The following is an 18,530-nucleotide window of genomic DNA, read 5'->3' as shown; positions in this document are numbered from 1 at the left end:
TTAGATATAATCCAAGCAAAGCTGTAGAAAGACAAGGCGTAGATGAGAACGAACGGGTTGATGAGACGGGGTCGACGAAGCAGACAGCATGTTTTATACCTGATAGTAGCTATGACTCCTTCGGACCTGTACTCCGCCTGGTAGAAGTAAAGCTTTGGTGACAGAATCATTCACTTTCACCCTGATCAGAGAGTGAAGCCGGGCGAATATTAGGGCACAAACACAAGAAAACACACACTTGAGACGTCAGCGAGAACATCTGCAGGGACACGGGAAGGACGTGGAGCTTTTTCACCGTTGCATGTCAGTCCACAGTCCCTGCACCAGCTGCACATGGCATCCCACGCCGGATACGCCCTCCGCGAAGGTACCGACGAGTGTCATTCAGGTGGTGGCACCCGATTCCGACGGCTGGCGTGGGAACGTAGGACTTGCGAAGGAGATTTCATATGCATCTGCCGAATGACGGTAGACTATCCAGTGGTCGGATGATATTGTAATGATGGTTTGTGAAGGACCAGGTGTTGTACCGTAGGTTGAAGTATCGCTCCTTCCTCAACGTCTTCAAGCCACCACGCAGAATAGCGGCATCAAGCGAATGAGCGCAAAGCCAACAACGCTACAATGCGAACACTGACGGCGCAGAAATATTATATTGGCTCTATTATTGGTATATATGCTGTCAGCTCTCTTCGGTCTTGCAATGAGCCATGACCATCATCAATCCTTGATATATACGCTTCTCCCAAGGATCCAGCACTCGTCAGATCTCAACCACTCCGAGCCCTTTGCCTAATTATAACGGAACAATCGTCTTCAACCCCTTCGCAATCCGCTGAATCTGCCCCGTATAATACGTCTGTATCGCATTAGCCAGTCTCTTCCCAAGCGCGCAAATGAGAACTAGAAAAGAAAAGCATACACTCTCTGCCCCAGCCCCAATAGCAGCAAGCGGAATCATCTTGGCCCAGAACGGCAAAGGGATTTTGTTCAGCTTCAATTGCGCTTCACTCTCCTCAATACTATCATCCAGCAACAACTTCGAGAAGTGCGGGTCAATCGCTGCAGGGCGCCCGATGCCCACGAGGTCGCACGCATTCTGGGAGAGGGCATAGTGTGCACCCGCGCGAGAGCGAAAACCGCCTGTTAGCATTAGAATTAGGGATGGATAGCGCGTGCGCACGGCAGCGGCAAATTCCAGGAAGAAGGCTTCGCGTGCGGCAGTGCGCGCAGATTTCTCTGGTTGCGGTTGTTGTTGGCCGGCAGTGAACATTTTGGGGTCTTCATAGCTGCCACCGCTAATCTCGATGAAGTCAATCCCCGCATCGGCGAGGAGGCCAATCTGTGTCATGGTGTCTTCGAAGCTGGACGAGGTGTGATCCGCCGAGTTAAATTTGATGCCGATGCAGAAATGGGAGGGCACGACGGCTCGTGTTTGCTGGAGGATGTCGAGGACGAATTTGGCGCGGTTCGCGGCGCTGCCACCGTAGGCATCGGTGCGGACGTTGCTCTGTATCCTCGTTAGTACTCAATCTCTTTTGTCTGCTAGTCTAGTAGGTAGGTAGCGCACCTTAGGGTTAAGGAACTGGTCTTGAGAACGTCAGCACATGTACACTGAAGCCAGCAAGAAAGAACAGGAAAACATACCAATCAAGTACCCATGCGCTCCATGCAACTCAATACCCGAGAAACCGGCGTCAGCCATCAGCCTCGCAGCATCAACAAACTGCCTCGTGACGGTATCGATATCCGCCTGCGTCATCTCCCTCGGTGGGGGAAACGCAAACCAGCCTAGCCAACGCTGCACAAAGCCATCACCCATATCCAATGGAAGAGGGCTAGGCGCAATGGTAGACGCAAAGACGCCCCTACGCCCTGCAGGACGCGGAGACTGCCGACCCGGGTGGCAGAGCTGGGCGATAGTCGGGGTACCGTGGGCCTGCGAGACTTCGGCATACTTGCGGTATTTCTCGAACAGGTCTTTGTTCGTCTCGGCGTCGGTGTACTCGCCTGATAGGGCTACGTCAAAGGGGTTTCCGAGGTGGTTCACGTCGACTTGTACGTTTCCTTTAGGAATATCATGTCAGAGCCGTCATTTTTTGTTCCCCTCCGTGCCGTAAATGGTGTTATGGAGGCGAACCTGTCAGAACAGCGCCCCAGTCGCCCTTTGCCCATTGATCATAGACATTGATCAGAGATGGGGTAGGGATATTTTGGAATCCGGCCAGCATCTCGGCCATTGCAGCCTGTTGAGGTCAGGATTGGTGCTACGAGGATAGGAAGTGGCGTGGGCGTACCTTGACGAGGCGGTTAGGGAAAACCAGACCACATGGGAGCTTGACCGAATCACTTAGAGAAGCCATTATGTAGAAAAGAACACAATCTTATAATGAGGCGCGCAGGACCAGTCCTCAAGATAAACAATCGAGAGGAGCTCAACCAAAGGTCGGCACGGAGAATAAAAGGCAGCCGAGGTTTTCCATTTCCATCCACATGGGTGGGACCAGACCTCCTCTGTGTGCTATCACCAACCTCCCTACAACACAACAATCCATAACGATGACGAACCCCTCTCGCAAGGAACAACAAAGTCCGAAATTCCGAATCAAAGCAAGTCATCGAGCCCTAAAAAGACCCAGTCCCCGGGAGCGTCCATGTCCGGGCCCGTGCTGAAAATAGCAGAGGGGACTATGACATCCGCCCATCCGACCCGGATCGCAGTCGTCCGGACCTGCAGAACCACCTCACCATGCGGTCCACCCCCGGACTCTGATCCGATCGTCTGGCGGTTTGAAGCCCTGCAGTGTCCAGAAGCTTAAATCCTGCCACGACGGTGAACCGTGGGTCAGGGGTCAGGACCCTGTGCCCCGGCCCCCAGGGTCCCCTCACCCCTAGGCCCTCACGCCGGCTGATGCCAAGAAACACCGCATGTGCGGCTCTCAACGTCTTGCATCATTGGCTGTCACTACCACTACTGTCACATGGCTCTGCTTGAGAGTTGAGGATTGGAGTACGGAGAAGTATTCTAGGCGTCTTTGAGATTGCACTGAATAACACGATCAAGGATTGGTAGAGTGATCGAAGTCTACGCCAAGTTTATCACACAGTCAGAACTACAAGGGCAACAAGAGTAAGAGCCATAAATCATTCATTTTTATCAACCCGCTATGAGATAAGCCCAACCCGGATGGGCATGCAACAGTGTAAAGATGGCAATAAAAGATAGCCAGTATCCGTGGAAGGATGGGGTATACAAGAAGATCGACATGCATCCTCTCAAGCCAAGGAGCGTATCAACGAAACGAAAAAGACCGCTGGAAATCAAGATCGACGAGCAAACCTGGACATGCCAGTATTAGAGACAGAAACAAGAAACAGAAATGCGAGATGTCACGGCTCATGTTGTGACTTTCATAGAGGCGGTGGGGGAAAGTTGAGGGTAGATGAGGTGTCGGTCCTTACAGCTTAGCCTCGTCTGAGGAGCCATTGGTGAAGTGTTGACCTGGGGCACCCAGGGTAGACAGGATAGAACCAACTTCCCGCTCGAGTTGGTGAACCTCGGAGTGAGCGTCGTACATGTGAGCCTTGATCCACGCATCAAGGGCCTCATCGTCCATTGTGCGGAGGGTAGCCTCACGGTCGACCTTGGCTTCTTGGGCAGCCCGGATAACGTTGCGGGCCACAACAACGCTGACCTGACGGATGCGGGTCAGGTCGGGGTAGAGGAGACCACGCTCAATCTCCTCCGCAGTGAGAGCCTTGGAGAGGGCCTCACCGGAAGCATAGATCATGCTGTCGGTGACCTTCACGGACTTGGACAGGATAGTGCCCAGCCCGATACCAGGGAAGACGTACATGTTGTTACCCTGGCCGGGGTAGTACATCTTGGTCTCGCCGGCGGAGTTGGTGAAGGACATGGTAGGGAAGGGAGAACCGGAGGCGAAGAGAACACGGCCGTCGGTGTGCGTGACGGCAGCCTCGTAGTCACATTCAGACTTGTGGGAAGGATTTGAAAGAGGGAAGACCATGGGCTTGTCGTTCCATTCGGCCATCTTGCGCAGAATCTCGGGTGTGAAAACGCCACCCATGGTGGAAAGACCCATGAGAATGGAGGGCTTGACGTGGTCGACGACCTCCTCAAGGGTCTTGAACTGCTGACCCTGGTTATCTGTGCGGGCGAAGTAGACCTTGTGCTCGGCAAGCTTATCACCTCGGTCTGCGGTCACAAGACCCTTGGTGTCGACCAGATAGAAGCATGAGCGAGCCTCATCCTCGGTCATACCCTCGCGCATGAAGAAAGCCACAATCTGCTTAGCGACACCCACTCCAGCACTTCCCGCACCGAAGAAAACCGCACGCTGGTCCTTGCAGGGAACTCCAGAGCGCTTCACGGCGTTGATGACACCACCGAGGATGACGGCACCAGTGCCCTGGATGTCGTCGTTGAAGCAAGTGTAGACGTCCTGGTAGCGCTCCAGTGCAGGGAAGGGGTTCTTGAAATCTTCGAACTGAATGACAATACTGCAAGAGAGTACACCGTTAGTCTCAGCATCCTCGGAAGAAATTGGGTGGATCAATCTTACCCGGGCCAGCGCTCGGTCAAGGCAGCCATAAGCTCGTCCAAGAACTCGCGCTCCTCATCGGGAGTAACCTTGTCGCGGCGGCTACCCAAGTACAGCGGGTCTTCCCGGAGAGTCTTGTTGCTTGTTCCGAGATCAAGAGTCAAGGGCAGGGTGGCTTCAGGTCGGATACCAGCACATGCAGTGTAGAGAGCCAACTTGCCAATGGGGATACCCATTCCGTTGATGCCAAGGTCACCTAGACCGAGAATTCGGGAACCATCGGTAATGCATGTGATCTCCACGTTGGGCTGGGGCCAGTTGGCAATGACAGAAGCCAAGTTACCCCGGTCTTCCCAGCTGAGGTACATACCTAGCTCAAACGTTAGTGCTCGGAAGCTTGTGCTATTCGCTGCAGCATGAAACTAACCTTCCGGCTGTTGGTAGATCTCGGACCACCGCTGGCAGGCCTCGCCAACGACTGGGGTATAGATGAGGGGAGTCATTTCCTATTCGACGGTGAGCTCTGTGATCTGCAAGCAGCTTGATGCAATCCCGAAATCTTACCCGCAGGTGGTCTGTGACCAGACGGTAAAACAGGTGTACATTGTTCTTACGGAGAGTGCTGAGGTAGAGGAATTTATCGATGGGAGTCTGCTTCAACGCCAACTGGGCGAGACCTGATCTCGTTAGCACCCGAGCTGAACATAACCCAATATGTTATACATACACCGAGTCTTCTGGGTCTCGTAGCTTTCTGCGCGAGGGGGAGTCAATCCGTATGTGCGGAGGTACTTGCGGATGTAGGCAGGGTTGGCGGTGTCATAGTTTTGTTCACTAGGAGTAGATATCCGTTAGCACCCAGCCCTTGAACAGTTAAATATACAGAGAGCAACATACATTGGCCCATTGTGGTTGACATGGGGGGTCGCATGGACCGGACGGTTTTGTTGTGAGGGAAATCGAGCCATTTTGGGTTTCTGAGTCACAACAGCAGCACTATGGCAGCGAGGACCAAGAGCAATTGAAGAAGATGAAGAGACGGAGAGAGGCAATTGAGCTGACGGCGACGGTCTTATTTTATGTAGTAATCCACGAGACACTAGCATTGAACCCCCCTGAGAAGGAATCCACCGCATTCCGAGATTGCAAAGTCACGACGACGACCCTGCGAGCTTCAAGGAGGTGGTCGCGAGCCTCGAGGACTATGAACTTCGAACCAGGGCTGGAGCTGTGACCAAACGATGAGTCTGGGGCCAGGAATCGGGAAGAGTCGGGGAGTAGAGGACCACTCAGGGAGGTCGGGATCGCAACGGTGGATATTTCGGGGGGCACGATGGTTGCATGGCAGCGAACCGTTTTGATTTCTGGCTGGAACAGTGGTGGGAAGGGTGGGCATCGATGGAAAACGAAGCTTTTCAGCAAATGAGCGCGTCCTTGGGGGCGACGTGGAGTAAACGGGACGTTTCCGACTGTGCTTAGGCAGCTAGTTTGCCTGAAATAAATGCGGAGAAAGCAAAATGGACAAAGAGTCGGAGACGATGTCTGATTGTGGTGAGGATTATTGGAGGAAGCAGAGATTTTGGTGAGGTATTTCTTTGCAGTCCCGGAACTACAATGTAGGGGGCAGACCGCTTGAAGCACACGCGACGTCTGTTTGTGTCGATACGTCAATACCAGTCTTACTAAGTTCAAGCCCCGTTGTCCCAACAATAATCATAATACCTTATATTATGCCGCCGCGTCTCCAACAGCTCTGTCTGCATATCCCAACAGCCATGCTTCGACAGTCATGATGCGGACATCCGAGCATGCTCCCGATGTTTTTCCTGTGGGGGCAGTCTCCAACCCCAATCCTGCGCTAGAGAAGGAACAGGACTAGGTCTACCGAGTAGTTTCAAGTCCCCGAAAGGGCCCAGCTGGCCGTCTTAGCCTCTTAGCCTAAACTGCCACATGAGCCCCGATCCACCTCACTGCGACTGGCAACTGCGCAGCTCAACTCCCGAGCCTAACGCCTTGAGGAAGGATTCTGGACGAGACTGGGGCATCCAGCTCTGGACCAGTGACCACTCGTTTAGTTTTCGTGGCTCAACGAATTCTTCATCGCCCTTCCCCGCAGCCACACGCGGCCCGATTACTATGCACCCGGCTTCAATTCGTGATCTGAGCTTGTGCTTTTGAGCATGTCCCTTGCTGCGGGAGACAAAGTACGCGTTGACATCAAGGTACATATGCACGGGAGGAAAATGCCGCATTCTGGAGTATCCCAGGCACTTCTCAGCATCTCGTCCTACCCGGCTCAGACTTCAGGCCAGAGTAAACGACAGCATACTCGCACAGCAGCAACTCCGACAAGACGGCAATTGAGAAGCCGACTCGATCGGACCCGGCCGAGAATATCGGAAGCGTTGCACTGCTGGTTTGAATGGCTTCTCCGCACCTTTTGAAGTTGAAACAGCGCCGTCAAATGAGATTGTCAATTTCGGATCCATTATTGGCGCTCACGAATATATACCGGGTTGAACATTAATAATGTCAGGCGGCCAGCCCGAGACTCGGGATACGAACTTTGCGACATCTCCGAGACTTTTGTAGCCCTAGCCGCTTTACACGCAGTAATAGTCAGCTTCTGCACGGTGTCTACTCTGGTCTTTCTTCAGCTCGTCAGAGATAGAATTGTAAGTGCAGTATGGAACAAACTCAGTAAGACTCCGTACTTTGCATACAATTGTCTTGCAGTAAACCCCTCGTACTTTTTCTCCGAAGATTAACCATCCCGACCCGGTCCACAGTCTCAAATGCCGCCATGTTACTCTAGAAACCGCCAGAGGCACTTGACTTGATGCCCGATGGGGACGATCTTCATGGTGGTCCTTGAGCCTCTAGACCTCGAAGATCTCAGCTTCTGAGTGTGGGTCAAGAGGCTGTGCGATCCATCCCCTTATGCAATTGCATAAAGTGTCAGAAGCCCTAAAAGGTCGCTTTCACCCCCAATCTCTAGGTGCATTGGACTCCTTCAAAAGCAATCCCGCATGCACTTCTGATTCCATCCATGTACATACATATGTCGTGCGGAGTAACCATCCAAGCTATACACTAGTCCGGATGCTGCAGACTCCAAAGCTTGACAATGCCGATCACGAATTACTCCTACGGGCCCACGAGAGGGAGAGACTGTCCAAGAATGGATAACCCGAGACATCTGTATTTCTTTTCAACATGTGTAACTCCATTATCTGGATGATGCTGACTCTAGAATCTAGATCGATCGATTCTTGGTGGAGAGAAATCACCTGACGGTAAAGCGGCGGCAGTGACGCAAGAGTGAGCTGGCCGGCGCCCGAGCTCCAAGCAAGGAGGCAGCATCTCCAGACCCCAGCTCGAAGAACCAAGGTTGCCCACTTCTGTCATGCAATCTTCCCCATCACATCCCCCCATCATCCGGCTGGGTCCGTGCATCATCCCATCACCCACGTTGTGAGCGATCTCCATCCCAACAAAGCACCTCGGTGAGCTTGCATCCCAAGTCGTACACCAACTCGATCCTCTCGCCCACCATGTCCCGGGCAGAAACGGAACCCCTCCTCCCTCGCTATGACGACGAAACGAGCCGTCAGCGTAGGCTGCATCAGAAGATCCATACCTATCAGATGCTCCGCGCCTTTGCCGAGGGTTATATGCCATCCACCGAGCAAGCAATTGCCAATCTCCGCACTTTGCTAGCGTTCGACATCTTCAACCCTCGAAATCCCGATATAGGCTCCGTGGGACGTCAGCTGGTCCGCGATTGCCGCTTGTGGATTCAATTGTTGATTGAGTTCTTGCAGACCAAGAATGGCGAAGATCAGTTGCAGGAATTCGTTTGGCATCTCTCCCACGGCAAGGCCACTATGCATGCAGGGGAACTCACTCAACGCGCGGCTCATAACAAAGCCAAGGCAGATACCAAAGCGGGTATGATCATAGAACAATACCCGACTTGTTTCTTAAATGCTAATATTGTGCTAGCATATGATAGCCTTCGAACCGTTGGAAACCTCTTGCTAACCAACGCCGACTTCCGCCTATTCGTCGAGGACTTGACCACCGTTGGCCGTGAGATATTTTCGGATACAGCATTCTCTCTGTCTAGAGCGTCACGAAAAGCCGGGAAGAAACTCAAGCCGAAACAGGCGGATCAAGAGGCTTTATCTGGCGCTGGCGCGGATGAGGATCATAACGTATCGAACGAGGAGCTGCGGGAAGAACTAGGCCACGTTGCAGAAGTTGCCAAAAATGGACTTGTCCAAACCGGCAAAGAAGCGAAAGAGTCTGCCGAGGAGCACCTTACCGGAGAGGAGCAGGAGACCTTGTTGTATCGGCTGAAGCAGACAGTCCTCAAGCTTCGTGATCGTAGAGATTATACAGACTCGGTTGCGATATTGGCACGTTTGTTGCAAAAATACGCCTCCGTCTACGTGAATGCCGCCACAGATACGGTTTCGACTGTTGAGGATGAAACTGAGATCAACGAGGACCTCAAAGAGGCCATACGTAAATTCTGGGCCTTGCTTCAGACCATTGGTGATCGCAAAGAATGGCAAGATTTGGAGCGGCGTCTTCACGACGTGCTTCAGCATGCCAGTGGAGATCCTGAGTTCGAGGACCTGGTATCAGAGATAGGATCCGCCATGCAGGAAATGATGACCAACCCTGATTCTTTCGACTCTGCACCGGAGAAGATTGAGGAGCTCAAGGAGAAATCCAAGCAAGTCGGTTCAGAGTCTAGTCTGCGCAAGGACATTGACGAATTCCTTGCCCAGGCAAAGCGAGCCCTGCGGTCCATCTCTCAGGATGAAACAGTCTCCAAACTAACCAGCGCGTCACGCAAGCTCTACAAGGATGTCTCGGACGGCTATTACAACCGACGTGCAAATCTACCCGCGGATATGCTCGAGATCTTCTTGCCGCTTGTTATCCGGAACATCCAGTACATTCCTATTCCTCGCCTGGAGATTTCCGCACCTGAAGTGGACCTTTTGATCGAGAATTTAATCCTCGAGCCCGGCCACACAGTGAACTACTCGTCATTCCTGCCTTATCGGATGCATGTAACTACACGCAACGACATCGACGTCGTCAAGCGTCATTCAAAGCGGACGACGGCAAATCTGAAGACAATGTTTACCGTATCACTCAGCGGGATTAACGTGAGTGCTTCAGAATTCGGCTTCTGGCTCCGCACCCACAAAGCACTCTTCTTCTATCTCAAAGACCAAGGCATTGCGAGCTTCTTCCTCGATAAACGAGGTGTCGATATCTCTCTCGATATAGAAGTCGGTCGGGATCGCTTAGAGCAAATCTTCACCTTGCGCGGAGTGCGTGTCCGCATCCACAAACTCGACTACAAGGTGCACAGCGGCAGATGGAGGTTCTTGGTCTGGCTCACCAAGCCCTTCCTCAAGCACATGATCCGTCGAGTGCTGGAGAAGCAAATTGCCGAGTCAATTGTTCAGGCGGCTCATGCACTCAACCGGGAATTGGTATTTGCTCGGGAGCGTCTTCGAGCCGCGCGTATCGCCAGCCCTCACGATCTGTATACTTTCGTCCGCGCGGTCATGGCCCGTTTGACGCCGGCCCCTAACCCTGATATTGACGCCCGTGTTGGTATTGACGCACCCGGTCAAGGAGTTTTCAAGAACGTCTATGCCCCCGGAAGCCTTGTCAAGGTCTGGCATGAGGAGGCTTTGCAAGCACATGACTCCATCGAAGAGGGTGAGGAGACTCCTGGGCTGCACAGGACCTGGAGAAATACCATATTTGATGTTCCAGTATAACGATGTATATGCTAACTTTATGTGTTATGATCTGATCACCCAGCTTTCTTTCCTATTAGGACTTTTATGTCCCAGTGTAACGATGTATATCCTAACTTTTATGCGTTATGATCTGTCCACTCAATCTTCTTTCTTCTCATGAGCTTTATGAACCATGTCACTATTCACTTATTCAATTTGAATCAACTCACTTGTCGATAGTCAGAAGATTCATATCCTGGTCCTCTGAAGTAGATGTATACACGTGACCATCGGAAAGGATCAACCATCCCCGGTCCGGCCACCTCATCGAAAGCCCAGCCAACGAATCCCATTCGCGGAAGTAGACCATTATCTCCAATCATTCACTTCACCCTTCACACTCGACTTTTCTTGAGATCTTCACTGATCTTGAGGTCTATATCCGACCTTGCATAACTGACTTTGCAGTCGATATTTCTTTCCACCAACAACAAACTGTACGAGCGTCGAACCATCATCGCCAGAATTAACTCCGCGGGAGTCGAGTCCGCTAGAGCTCGAGCTTCATTCCGATCCGGCTTCGCTCGACAGTGGGTTGTACAACACTCACCTTCAAATAACATTTAAGACTCCAGCTGCAAATGCGCTGAAACATAATCAGTCATAATGCGTTTCCTACGAGGGCTCATCCTTTCCTTTGCGTTTGCGCTACTGCTTCTGCAATTGGTGCTTGCGGCAGAGGACTACTATAAGATTCTGGGGTTGGACAAGGGCGCATCGGAGAAGGATATCAAGCGCGCATATCGCACACTGAGCAAGAAGTTTCATCCGGACAAGAATCCGTAAGTTACTGACAGCCTTATCTCAAATCTCAGGTAAAGGATTCCTGTAACTGATGAATGCAGAGGAGATGATTCCGCGCGCGAGAAGTTCGTCGAGATAGCCGAGGCGTACGAGGTCCTATCCACACCAGCCACACGCAAGATCTACGATCAGTACGGCCGCGAGGGTGTCGAACAGCACCGACAGGGCGGACAAGCAGGCGGCCAGGCGCACGATCCATTCGATCTCTTCTCGCGGTTTTTCGGCGGCGGCGGACACTTTGGACATGCGCCGGGCCATCGTCGCGGGCCCGATATGGAATTCCGGATTGGGCTTCCTCTGCGCGATTTCTACACCGGGCGCTCGTTTGAGTTGAATATTGAGAGGCAGCAGATTTGCGAGACGTGCCAGGGAACAGGATCTGCGGATCGCGTGGTCGAGACGTGTGATAAGTGCTCGGGGCGGGGCGTGGTTATTCAAAAACACATGCTTGCCCCGGGAATGTTTCAGCAGATGCAGATGCAGTGTGATAAGTGTCGTGGACAGGGCAAGACTATCAAGAAGCCTTGTCATGTTTGTCACGGACACCGGGTTGTTAAAAAGGATGTTGAGACGTCCGTTACGATTGAGCCGGGTATGGACAAGGGCACGCGACTTGTGTATGAGAACGAGGGAGACGAGAGCCCTGATTATATTGCCGGTGACTTGGTATTGATTCTTGAAGAGAAGGAGCCAGATTTGGGCACGTCAGAGGAGCACCGAACAGATGGCACATTCTTCCGCCGACGAGGACGCGATCTCTTCTGGAAAGAGACGCTGTCACTGCGAGAGGCATGGATGGGTGATTGGACGCGTAACCTCACACACCTTGATGGCCATGTTGTCCAGCTCAGCCGGTCGCGCGGAGAAGTCGTGCAGCCGCTGTCCGTTGAGACAGTCGCCGGCGAAGGCATGCCATTCTGGTCGGATGGTCACCTCCACGATCATGAGGATGAGGGTCCTGGAAATCTATACGTTGAGTACACTGTCATTCTTCCCGACCAGATGGAGAGTGGCATGGAGAAGGACTTCCATGCACTGTGGGAGAAATGGCGCAAGAAGAACGGTGTCGATCTGTCGAAGGACAGTGAGCGGCCGCCTGTTCCTGTCAAAGATGAGTTATGATGTACATTAGATAGACCATACACTTCATGACCTATTCAATCCCTTTCCTGCATTTGTAACGTTCCATACTCCGTAACCCTAGGTGCTTGGCTTGACATAGGGTTACCGTCTGGAGTATACCTGTTTGCCCCGTTTGCACCGGCAAAACACTCACCGCCCAGCTATCATCTCGAAAATTTATCCAGACCACCAGCAAGAACAACCCCGAGAACCCAACCAAACCGAATCAAACTCTTACCTGAACTCCGCCAAAATGGTCCGCAAACTCAAGCACCACGAGCAAAAGTCCGTCCTCCCCCTCCCCATCCCCAGCCCCAACTAACACCCGACCCATCCAGACTCCTCCGCAAAGTAAACCTAACAACCTACAAATCCGACCACTCCCACCGCGAATCCCAAGTCAGCCAGCGCTACTACCTCCAAAACCCACTCGACTACAAAAAGTACTCGGCGATCGTCGGGTCGCTGCGCCAGCTCGCGCATAAACTGTCGGCGCTGGACCCGGACTCGGACCCCGTGCGCCAGAAGACCGAGTCCGAGGTCCTGGATAAGTTGTGGCGCATGGGCATCCTCAAGCAGAGCCGCGAGCAGGGGGCGGGGTTGTCGAAGATCGAGCGCGAGGTCACGGTTAGTGCGTTCTGTCGGCGGCGGTTGGCGGTTATTATGGCGCGGAGTGGGATGGTGGAGAATATTAAGACGGTATGTACCCGCGTCTGGTTATCTTTGCTCTGGGTGGTGCAAGGTTCGTGGGGTTTTTCTTGCTGATGGGGTGGATAGGCTGTTACGTTCATTGAGCAGGGGCATGTGCGCGTTGGGTCGGAGGTCGTCACGGACCCGGCTTATCTTGTTACGCGGAATATGGAGGACTTCGTGACGTGGGTGGACTCGAGCAAGATCAAGCGGAATATCATGCAGTACCGCGAGAACTTGGATGATTTTGATCTTATGTAGGCTGGCTGCATACATACGTGTTGGGGCGATGTGGATTGATACCCTCTGTTGAACATTTGTTACTACTGCATTGCATCGCATACGGATATTAAAACTCTACGGAAAAGGACGGCGTTGAGGCGAAATGAAATTATATGATATGAAATGCATTCATAATTCTATGTGTATATAGAAGTAGGTATCTGTATCTGGGTATCACATGCAAACTCATAAGATCAGGTATGCCAGCCATAGATCAAAGAAAGCAATCAACGCTAACAGCAGTGGAAGTAGAAGCGCACAGTCACAATCATAACCAGCTGGAGTTCGTTTTGCTCCTGCTCCTGCTTTTGCTCTTGCTCTGGATCTGCACAACGAGCCTCGGCTTTATCTTCAGTCCAGTCCCACGCCTCCGGCACTCAGCAGGCTCATCGGGGAGATCCATCCGGAACCTGCGGACGCTCCCTTCATAATTTGCCTTGCCGTCTTTGCCCTCTTCGAAGAATGGCACTCGCTTATCGCCGAACTGGCACCACCGGGGTGCGACTCTTCGCCAGAGTCCACGAACGCCGCTGCTGGCGCGGTCGATCTTTTCGTACTCGCGGCGGCGGGTGGAGGGGGACGTCCATTCGATTACAGTGGGTTTTGTTTCGGTGGTGGAAAGGTTGACTTCGACGCGCTCGATAGCGACGTCTTTCGAATGCGAGCTGGAGTACGAGGGGCGGAGGGCCGGTGAAGGGTGGCTTTCGAGTATTGGTGTAACGGGTGGAGAGCTAAGATTGGAGTATGTTCTTGCTGGACGGGGAGAGAGTGGTGGTGAGGAAGAGATAGACGACTGGCGGGTGACGGTGGCAGTGGCAAGGCCGTTGTCCTGGAAGAGGCGACAGGATTCGCGGTGCAGGGCTAGGAGGTTCTCCCGCCTAATTGGTGAGTCCGGGACAGATGGTGTGAGTGAAGTGACGGTATTTGTCCGGCGATGGGAGTGAAGCGAGCTTTGGCGACTATGGGTATGGCCATTTATACTTCCCCCTCCAGAGCGCCGTGTACTGCGTGAAGTTGAACGGATCTCGCCGGGAGATTTTGTGGACGAAGCAGTTGGAGAGACAGTTCGTTTCCGTTTCGGCGTTCGCAGCTTATCGGGCGAGGATGAGGGTGGAGGTGATGAGGGAGACTCGACCATGCCGCCGTTTGCAGGTTTGGAAGTATTTTGTCTGCCCGGCGTTGTGGTTTCAGATTCAGAAAGTATATATACGCCACCAGCAAGGTCGAAGGAGTGGCAAGGGTGAGGTTGATCAGATACAGCGCCAGAGGAAGTACTAGTATCCGACGGGATATCGAGAGACGGCACTGGCACTGCCACTGCCAGGGATGTGGGTGTAGGATACGAGTGTTGGTCCGGATTGGAGTAGAGTGGAGTAGAACTAGTAGCTGCAAGGGTCGATGCAGCTAAATGAAGCGGAGGGGTACCATTATTATGGTTAACATAGTGGTCATAGCCACCTGGGCCGGGAGAAAGATGACGATGGCATGTGATGGAGGCCATGGTTGATAGGCTGTGTCATGAGTGCCTGAAGTCGAATTCCAACGAAGGACGGGATGGCCTCACATGCCCCAGCGATCGCGAATGGAGGGTCGGAACGATCAGCAAGGGTTTGGCGGGATATACGGGATAGGAAAAGGCGTGAATGGTCAAGAAGGTCTGTCAGAGCGCCACCAGGACGTCCAGGCGATAAGATTAGGGCTCTGAGAGGGGTAGTCTGGCCTGGTCAGTCCGTGCGGCAATAGCAACTGCAGTTGGACAACACGTACTGGAGGGGATACATCTTGGTCCTAAGGAAGAGGGAGCGGATAATTGTCCGTGGTATGGACGTGGTCAGCGGACAGGGCCGAAAGAAAGAAAGAACGCGGGCGTGGAGATTTATAGCACGCACTCCTTCTTGCAGCCGACATCGCCGCTCACCGTCTATTGTTAGTCTTTCTGGCGGCAACAGAAACAGTAGTAGCGTACTAGGGACTAGGGACCGACGACCACGCTGCAGAACGAGTGGAGGGCTCGCTGCCCGGGCGGCTAGTGATGCAGTCTAGTCCTCGATCGTCAGCACTTTGCAAGTTTAGACTTCTCAGATTTGTCACGAAGGGCAACAAGTGAACTCTGATGCCCCGCATTCCTCCAACTCAGCAGTGCCTTGCAGCAGTGCTTACAGTGCTGACCCTGCATTGATATCGTCTCTCTGAAGACTATGAAGTCGGCAATAATCTGCCCCTATCCGACAGTATCCCCTATCCAGTCCCAATCACAATCTATAGCAATCTATCAGCCCTCTTGCGTCTGTTGCCCTGGATCTAGACCGTTGTATAGTGCAGCACCGGCCCCATCCCGTGTCTCTGATTGGCTGGAGGCATTGACCGCCACTTTCTCGGCAGTCAGGCCCGCAGTCCAGGGCGGTGAGCGCGGTCTTTATCCGCTGATCTGCGCAACCTTGGAACCACGGCTCCTCTTTTTGTCCCTGAGCTTGTCTATCCACCAAATAACGTGGCAGATATACGTCAACCTCTGTCCACTTGGGACTTGTCACTTCAGAAATTTCAAAACTGACGGAGCTACAGCGGATTAAATGCCGTGGGATCCCCAGCACTCCACAGATTTCCCGAGAAATTCTCTAGGGTCTCAAAATCAGGAACCCAGAACGGCCCATGTCCGTCTTCGAGATCAATCCAAGGTGCAAGCTGTAGCGCCATCCGCACGCCGTGGTCCTGACTCGCGGAGTCAACGAGTCCCTGGGCCAGATTCAAATCTGGGGCGACGCCTGTGTGATGCGGATGCGTAGTACCAGGATACTCCGGCGCGGCCATTGCAGGACCAGGGGCCTGGCCGTGACTGGCAGGCGTGCCGATCCCAAGATTGTACCCAGCACCGGGCCCAACGCCGAGTCCGGCATGTTGGGCTGTCATTAACTCGGCCATCCCCGCTGTTTTGGCCGCTTCGTTGCCCTGGAGCTTTTCCATGGCAGCGTTCACGAGAAGCTCAAAGGCGTCGCGGTATTTCTTGACCCATGTGGCGCGCTCGCCCATGACGAACAGGACAGTCGAGCAAGCGCGGATGTCATTGCTTATTCGGACGGACCAGACTTGGTCGCTATGTGTCCAGAGGGCGTAGAGTAGGGTTATTCCAGAAATGAAGACCGTCTGTACGGCCAGGAAGGAGTGGCCATATTCCAATGTTTGGTGGAGCCGTTTATGTGTCTGGCAGATATCCCCCGCTGCGCGCAGGCAGATGTGGTAATAGGGGTCTGTGAGGGGGAGTGACGGAAGAAAGGGTTGGATGAGGAGGCGGAGGGCCCGGTTGTAGTGGAGCATGGGATAGTCAAGGTCAGAGCCTGTAAAGCGTTGGAGAGCGGATGTCTTCCACTCCTCCAATTCAAGGAAGAGGCGGTCCATCTTTGAACGGAGTGAGTGTATCGGCCTGTCGGCGCGGTATATCTTGTGTTGAATGCGGGAGTCGATGCGGCGGAGTGTGATAAGGTAAATGGAAAAAGTGAGTGACGTGATACGGTTGTTAGTACCACCCTCGGGTGAGATGGTCGGAGACGCTGGCGGAAGAAGCGCCGGATCACGAACGTCGTCGTCAACATCAAGAGGGAGAGGGAGGTCGATATGCCTGTCAGCAATACTAAAAGGCCGTCCGAGAGATACTGATACAACCCGCTCTAGGTAGTATACGGTCCAAAAGAGACGCCGACGCATCTGTGCCGTGATTGGGTCAAGGTTGATTTCATTGGCCTTGCGGTGCAGGCCAAGATCGATTGCGGTACGCATAGCCATACCAATCATATACCAGACACCTTGGCTAGAAGCAGAGCGGAGATGGTATACAACCAGCAGGGTCATTGCCTCGACATTCTCTACGGATCGGGTCTCACACATAGCCGGCACTTGCTGAAGGGCTGTAATGTAGAAGCGCTGGACGCGGTTAGCACATGCTTTGGCGTCCAAAACAGGTGACGTACCTCTGGTGGGACATAGTCGTACTTCTCGCTCAGCTGCATCGTAGTCGCTCCAATCGCATATGTCAGATACAGCTTGAAAATGCCAAATCTTTCAGACTTGGTAAGCTCTTCTCGTTTCGCTTTGGCCAGCCGCCACCGGTCCTCGTGCAGGCGCCATAGTTCTTTGCGGTCGAGAAACGGATAGCGAACATGGAGTCTGGTCAAGTATGCATGAAGAATCCGTCCGCCCATCTCCTCATTCGGCGGTTCTGTGCTCTTCGCAAGCAACTCCTCCATGCGCAGTGTACGCGGGCGGTCCAAGCCAGGCGCCCTATCTGATGGCGTGGGCTGCGGAGGAAGACCACTGACGCCGGCATCTGCATTCCCTCTACCATCAGCAGACAAAGAAGGCTGGTTGCGCGACGAAGACAACACCTGGTTCCACACGGTAGCCTGGACCATCTCGCCCAGGTTAGCTGCTAGGGAGAGCCCCGAACTCGAGCCAATGTACGCAGGTGCCTCGGACGAGTTGATGGCGAGAAACCCGACTAATTCCCCGACAGCATTATGGTCAATGCCATTTCCAATTCCACTTCCAGGCCCCACGGCAGAGCCTGCCTGTCCTACTCCTGTAGCATCTTGACTGTTCGGAGACAGAAACGCAGCTACCGGTTGTGCACTGGTAGTCCTGCTACTGCTCGTCCCCGCCTCCAGCTGCGACTCTAGAAACGCAATGCGCTCTTCTAGAGCACGTGTGTACCTATTGATGTTCGTGTAAGCAGCTCCCGTAAGAACAATGCATGGTGCTGACATGACCTACTCGCTCTGAGAGCCACTTTCCTGCCGGACCGATGCCTTGTCGCATTCTGCACCGGCTCTGAGGCAGTTAGAGCAGACAGGGTACTCGTTATCGCACTACACTTGTCAGTCTGATGCGTTTCAGAGTACATTGCGCACCGACCTTTTGCTTCCTGGTCTTGCAGCGAGTGCATGCCGTTCTTCCTCTTTTGCGGGGATTGTAGTCTCGGTAAGGAGAGGAAGCCCTTGTCTGGGAGGCAGACAGGTCAGAAGGATTCATGGCGAGAGGTAGGGGTAGTCATTGTTGGCGATGACGGACAGTGGATAGTTGGAGAAGGTTGGGCTCATTCGGATCTGAAAGACCCGCCAAGACGCGTTCCGTGGACGGTTCCTGGCCCAAGAACCACCACTCATCACATCGCACTAACTAGATATCGTGATAAGTCTATCGAAACGATCATGATGTCTCATCTCTTATCATCCACAGGGTTTTT

At 53.2% G+C, this 18,530-nt stretch overlaps 6 protein-coding genes across 6 annotated transcripts; 2 read left to right on the top strand and 4 right to left on the bottom strand.

Moving 5' to 3' along the window:
• Nucleotides 1–796: 796 nt before the first annotated feature.
• Nucleotides 797–2,363, bottom strand: DSM5745_02260 (NADH:flavin oxidoreductase/NADH oxidase family protein; the record flags this gene model as incomplete). Its single annotated transcript, XM_026744276.1, has 6 exons — nt 797–859; nt 923–1,510; nt 1,571–1,590; nt 1,648–2,067; nt 2,141–2,246; nt 2,298–2,363. 6 exons carry the CDS (start codon nt 2,361–2,363, stop codon nt 797–799), a joined length of 1,263 nt encoding a protein of 420 aa, XP_026607439.1.
• Nucleotides 2,364–3,458: 1,095 nt separating this feature from the next.
• Nucleotides 3,459–5,530, bottom strand: DSM5745_02259 (Malic enzyme; the record flags this gene model as incomplete). Its single annotated transcript, XM_026744275.1, has 6 exons — nt 3,459–4,521; nt 4,584–4,932; nt 4,990–5,068; nt 5,127–5,239; nt 5,290–5,396; nt 5,460–5,530. 6 exons carry the CDS (start codon nt 5,528–5,530, stop codon nt 3,459–3,461), a joined length of 1,782 nt encoding a protein of 593 aa, XP_026607438.1.
• A 2,586-nt stretch (nt 5,531–8,116) lies between these two features.
• DSM5745_02258 (uncharacterized protein) lies at nt 8,117–10,375 on the top strand (the record flags this gene model as incomplete). The annotated part of the gene is made up of 2 exons (XM_026744274.1): nt 8,117–8,513; nt 8,568–10,375. The coding sequence occupies 2 exons, from the start codon at nt 8,117–8,119 to the stop codon at nt 10,373–10,375; spliced, it is 2,205 nt and encodes a 734-aa protein (XP_026607437.1).
• Nucleotides 10,376–11,002: 627 nt separating this feature from the next.
• DSM5745_02257 (putative DnaJ domain protein) lies at nt 11,003–13,273 on the top strand (the record flags this gene model as incomplete). The annotated part of the gene is made up of 4 exons (XM_026744273.1): nt 11,003–11,178; nt 11,242–12,284; nt 12,405–13,021; nt 13,100–13,273. The coding sequence occupies 4 exons, from the start codon at nt 11,003–11,005 to the stop codon at nt 13,271–13,273; spliced, it is 2,010 nt and encodes a 669-aa protein (XP_026607436.1).
• A 289-nt stretch (nt 13,274–13,562) lies between these two features.
• DSM5745_02256 (uncharacterized protein) lies at nt 13,563–14,795 on the bottom strand (the record flags this gene model as incomplete). Its single annotated transcript, XM_026744272.1, has 1 exon — nt 13,563–14,795. One exon carries the CDS (start codon nt 14,793–14,795, stop codon nt 13,563–13,565), a length of 1,233 nt encoding a protein of 410 aa, XP_026607435.1.
• A 1,058-nt stretch (nt 14,796–15,853) lies between these two features.
• On the bottom strand, nt 15,854–18,051 carry DSM5745_02255 (putative C6 transcription factor; the record flags this gene model as incomplete). The annotated part of the gene is made up of 2 exons (XM_026744271.1): nt 15,854–17,212; nt 17,260–18,051. The coding sequence occupies 2 exons, from the start codon at nt 18,049–18,051 to the stop codon at nt 15,854–15,856; spliced, it is 2,151 nt and encodes a 716-aa protein (XP_026607434.1).
• Nucleotides 18,052–18,530: the final 479 nt, after the last annotated feature.

The sequence above is a fragment of the Aspergillus mulundensis genome (assembly GCF_003369625.1).
Source record: "Aspergillus mulundensis strain DSM 5745 chromosome Unknown scaffold_1, whole genome shotgun sequence".
Classification (NCBI taxonomy): domain Eukaryota; kingdom Fungi; phylum Ascomycota; class Eurotiomycetes; order Eurotiales; family Aspergillaceae; genus Aspergillus; species Aspergillus mulundensis.
This window is presented reverse-complemented; position numbering and strand designations above follow the sequence as displayed.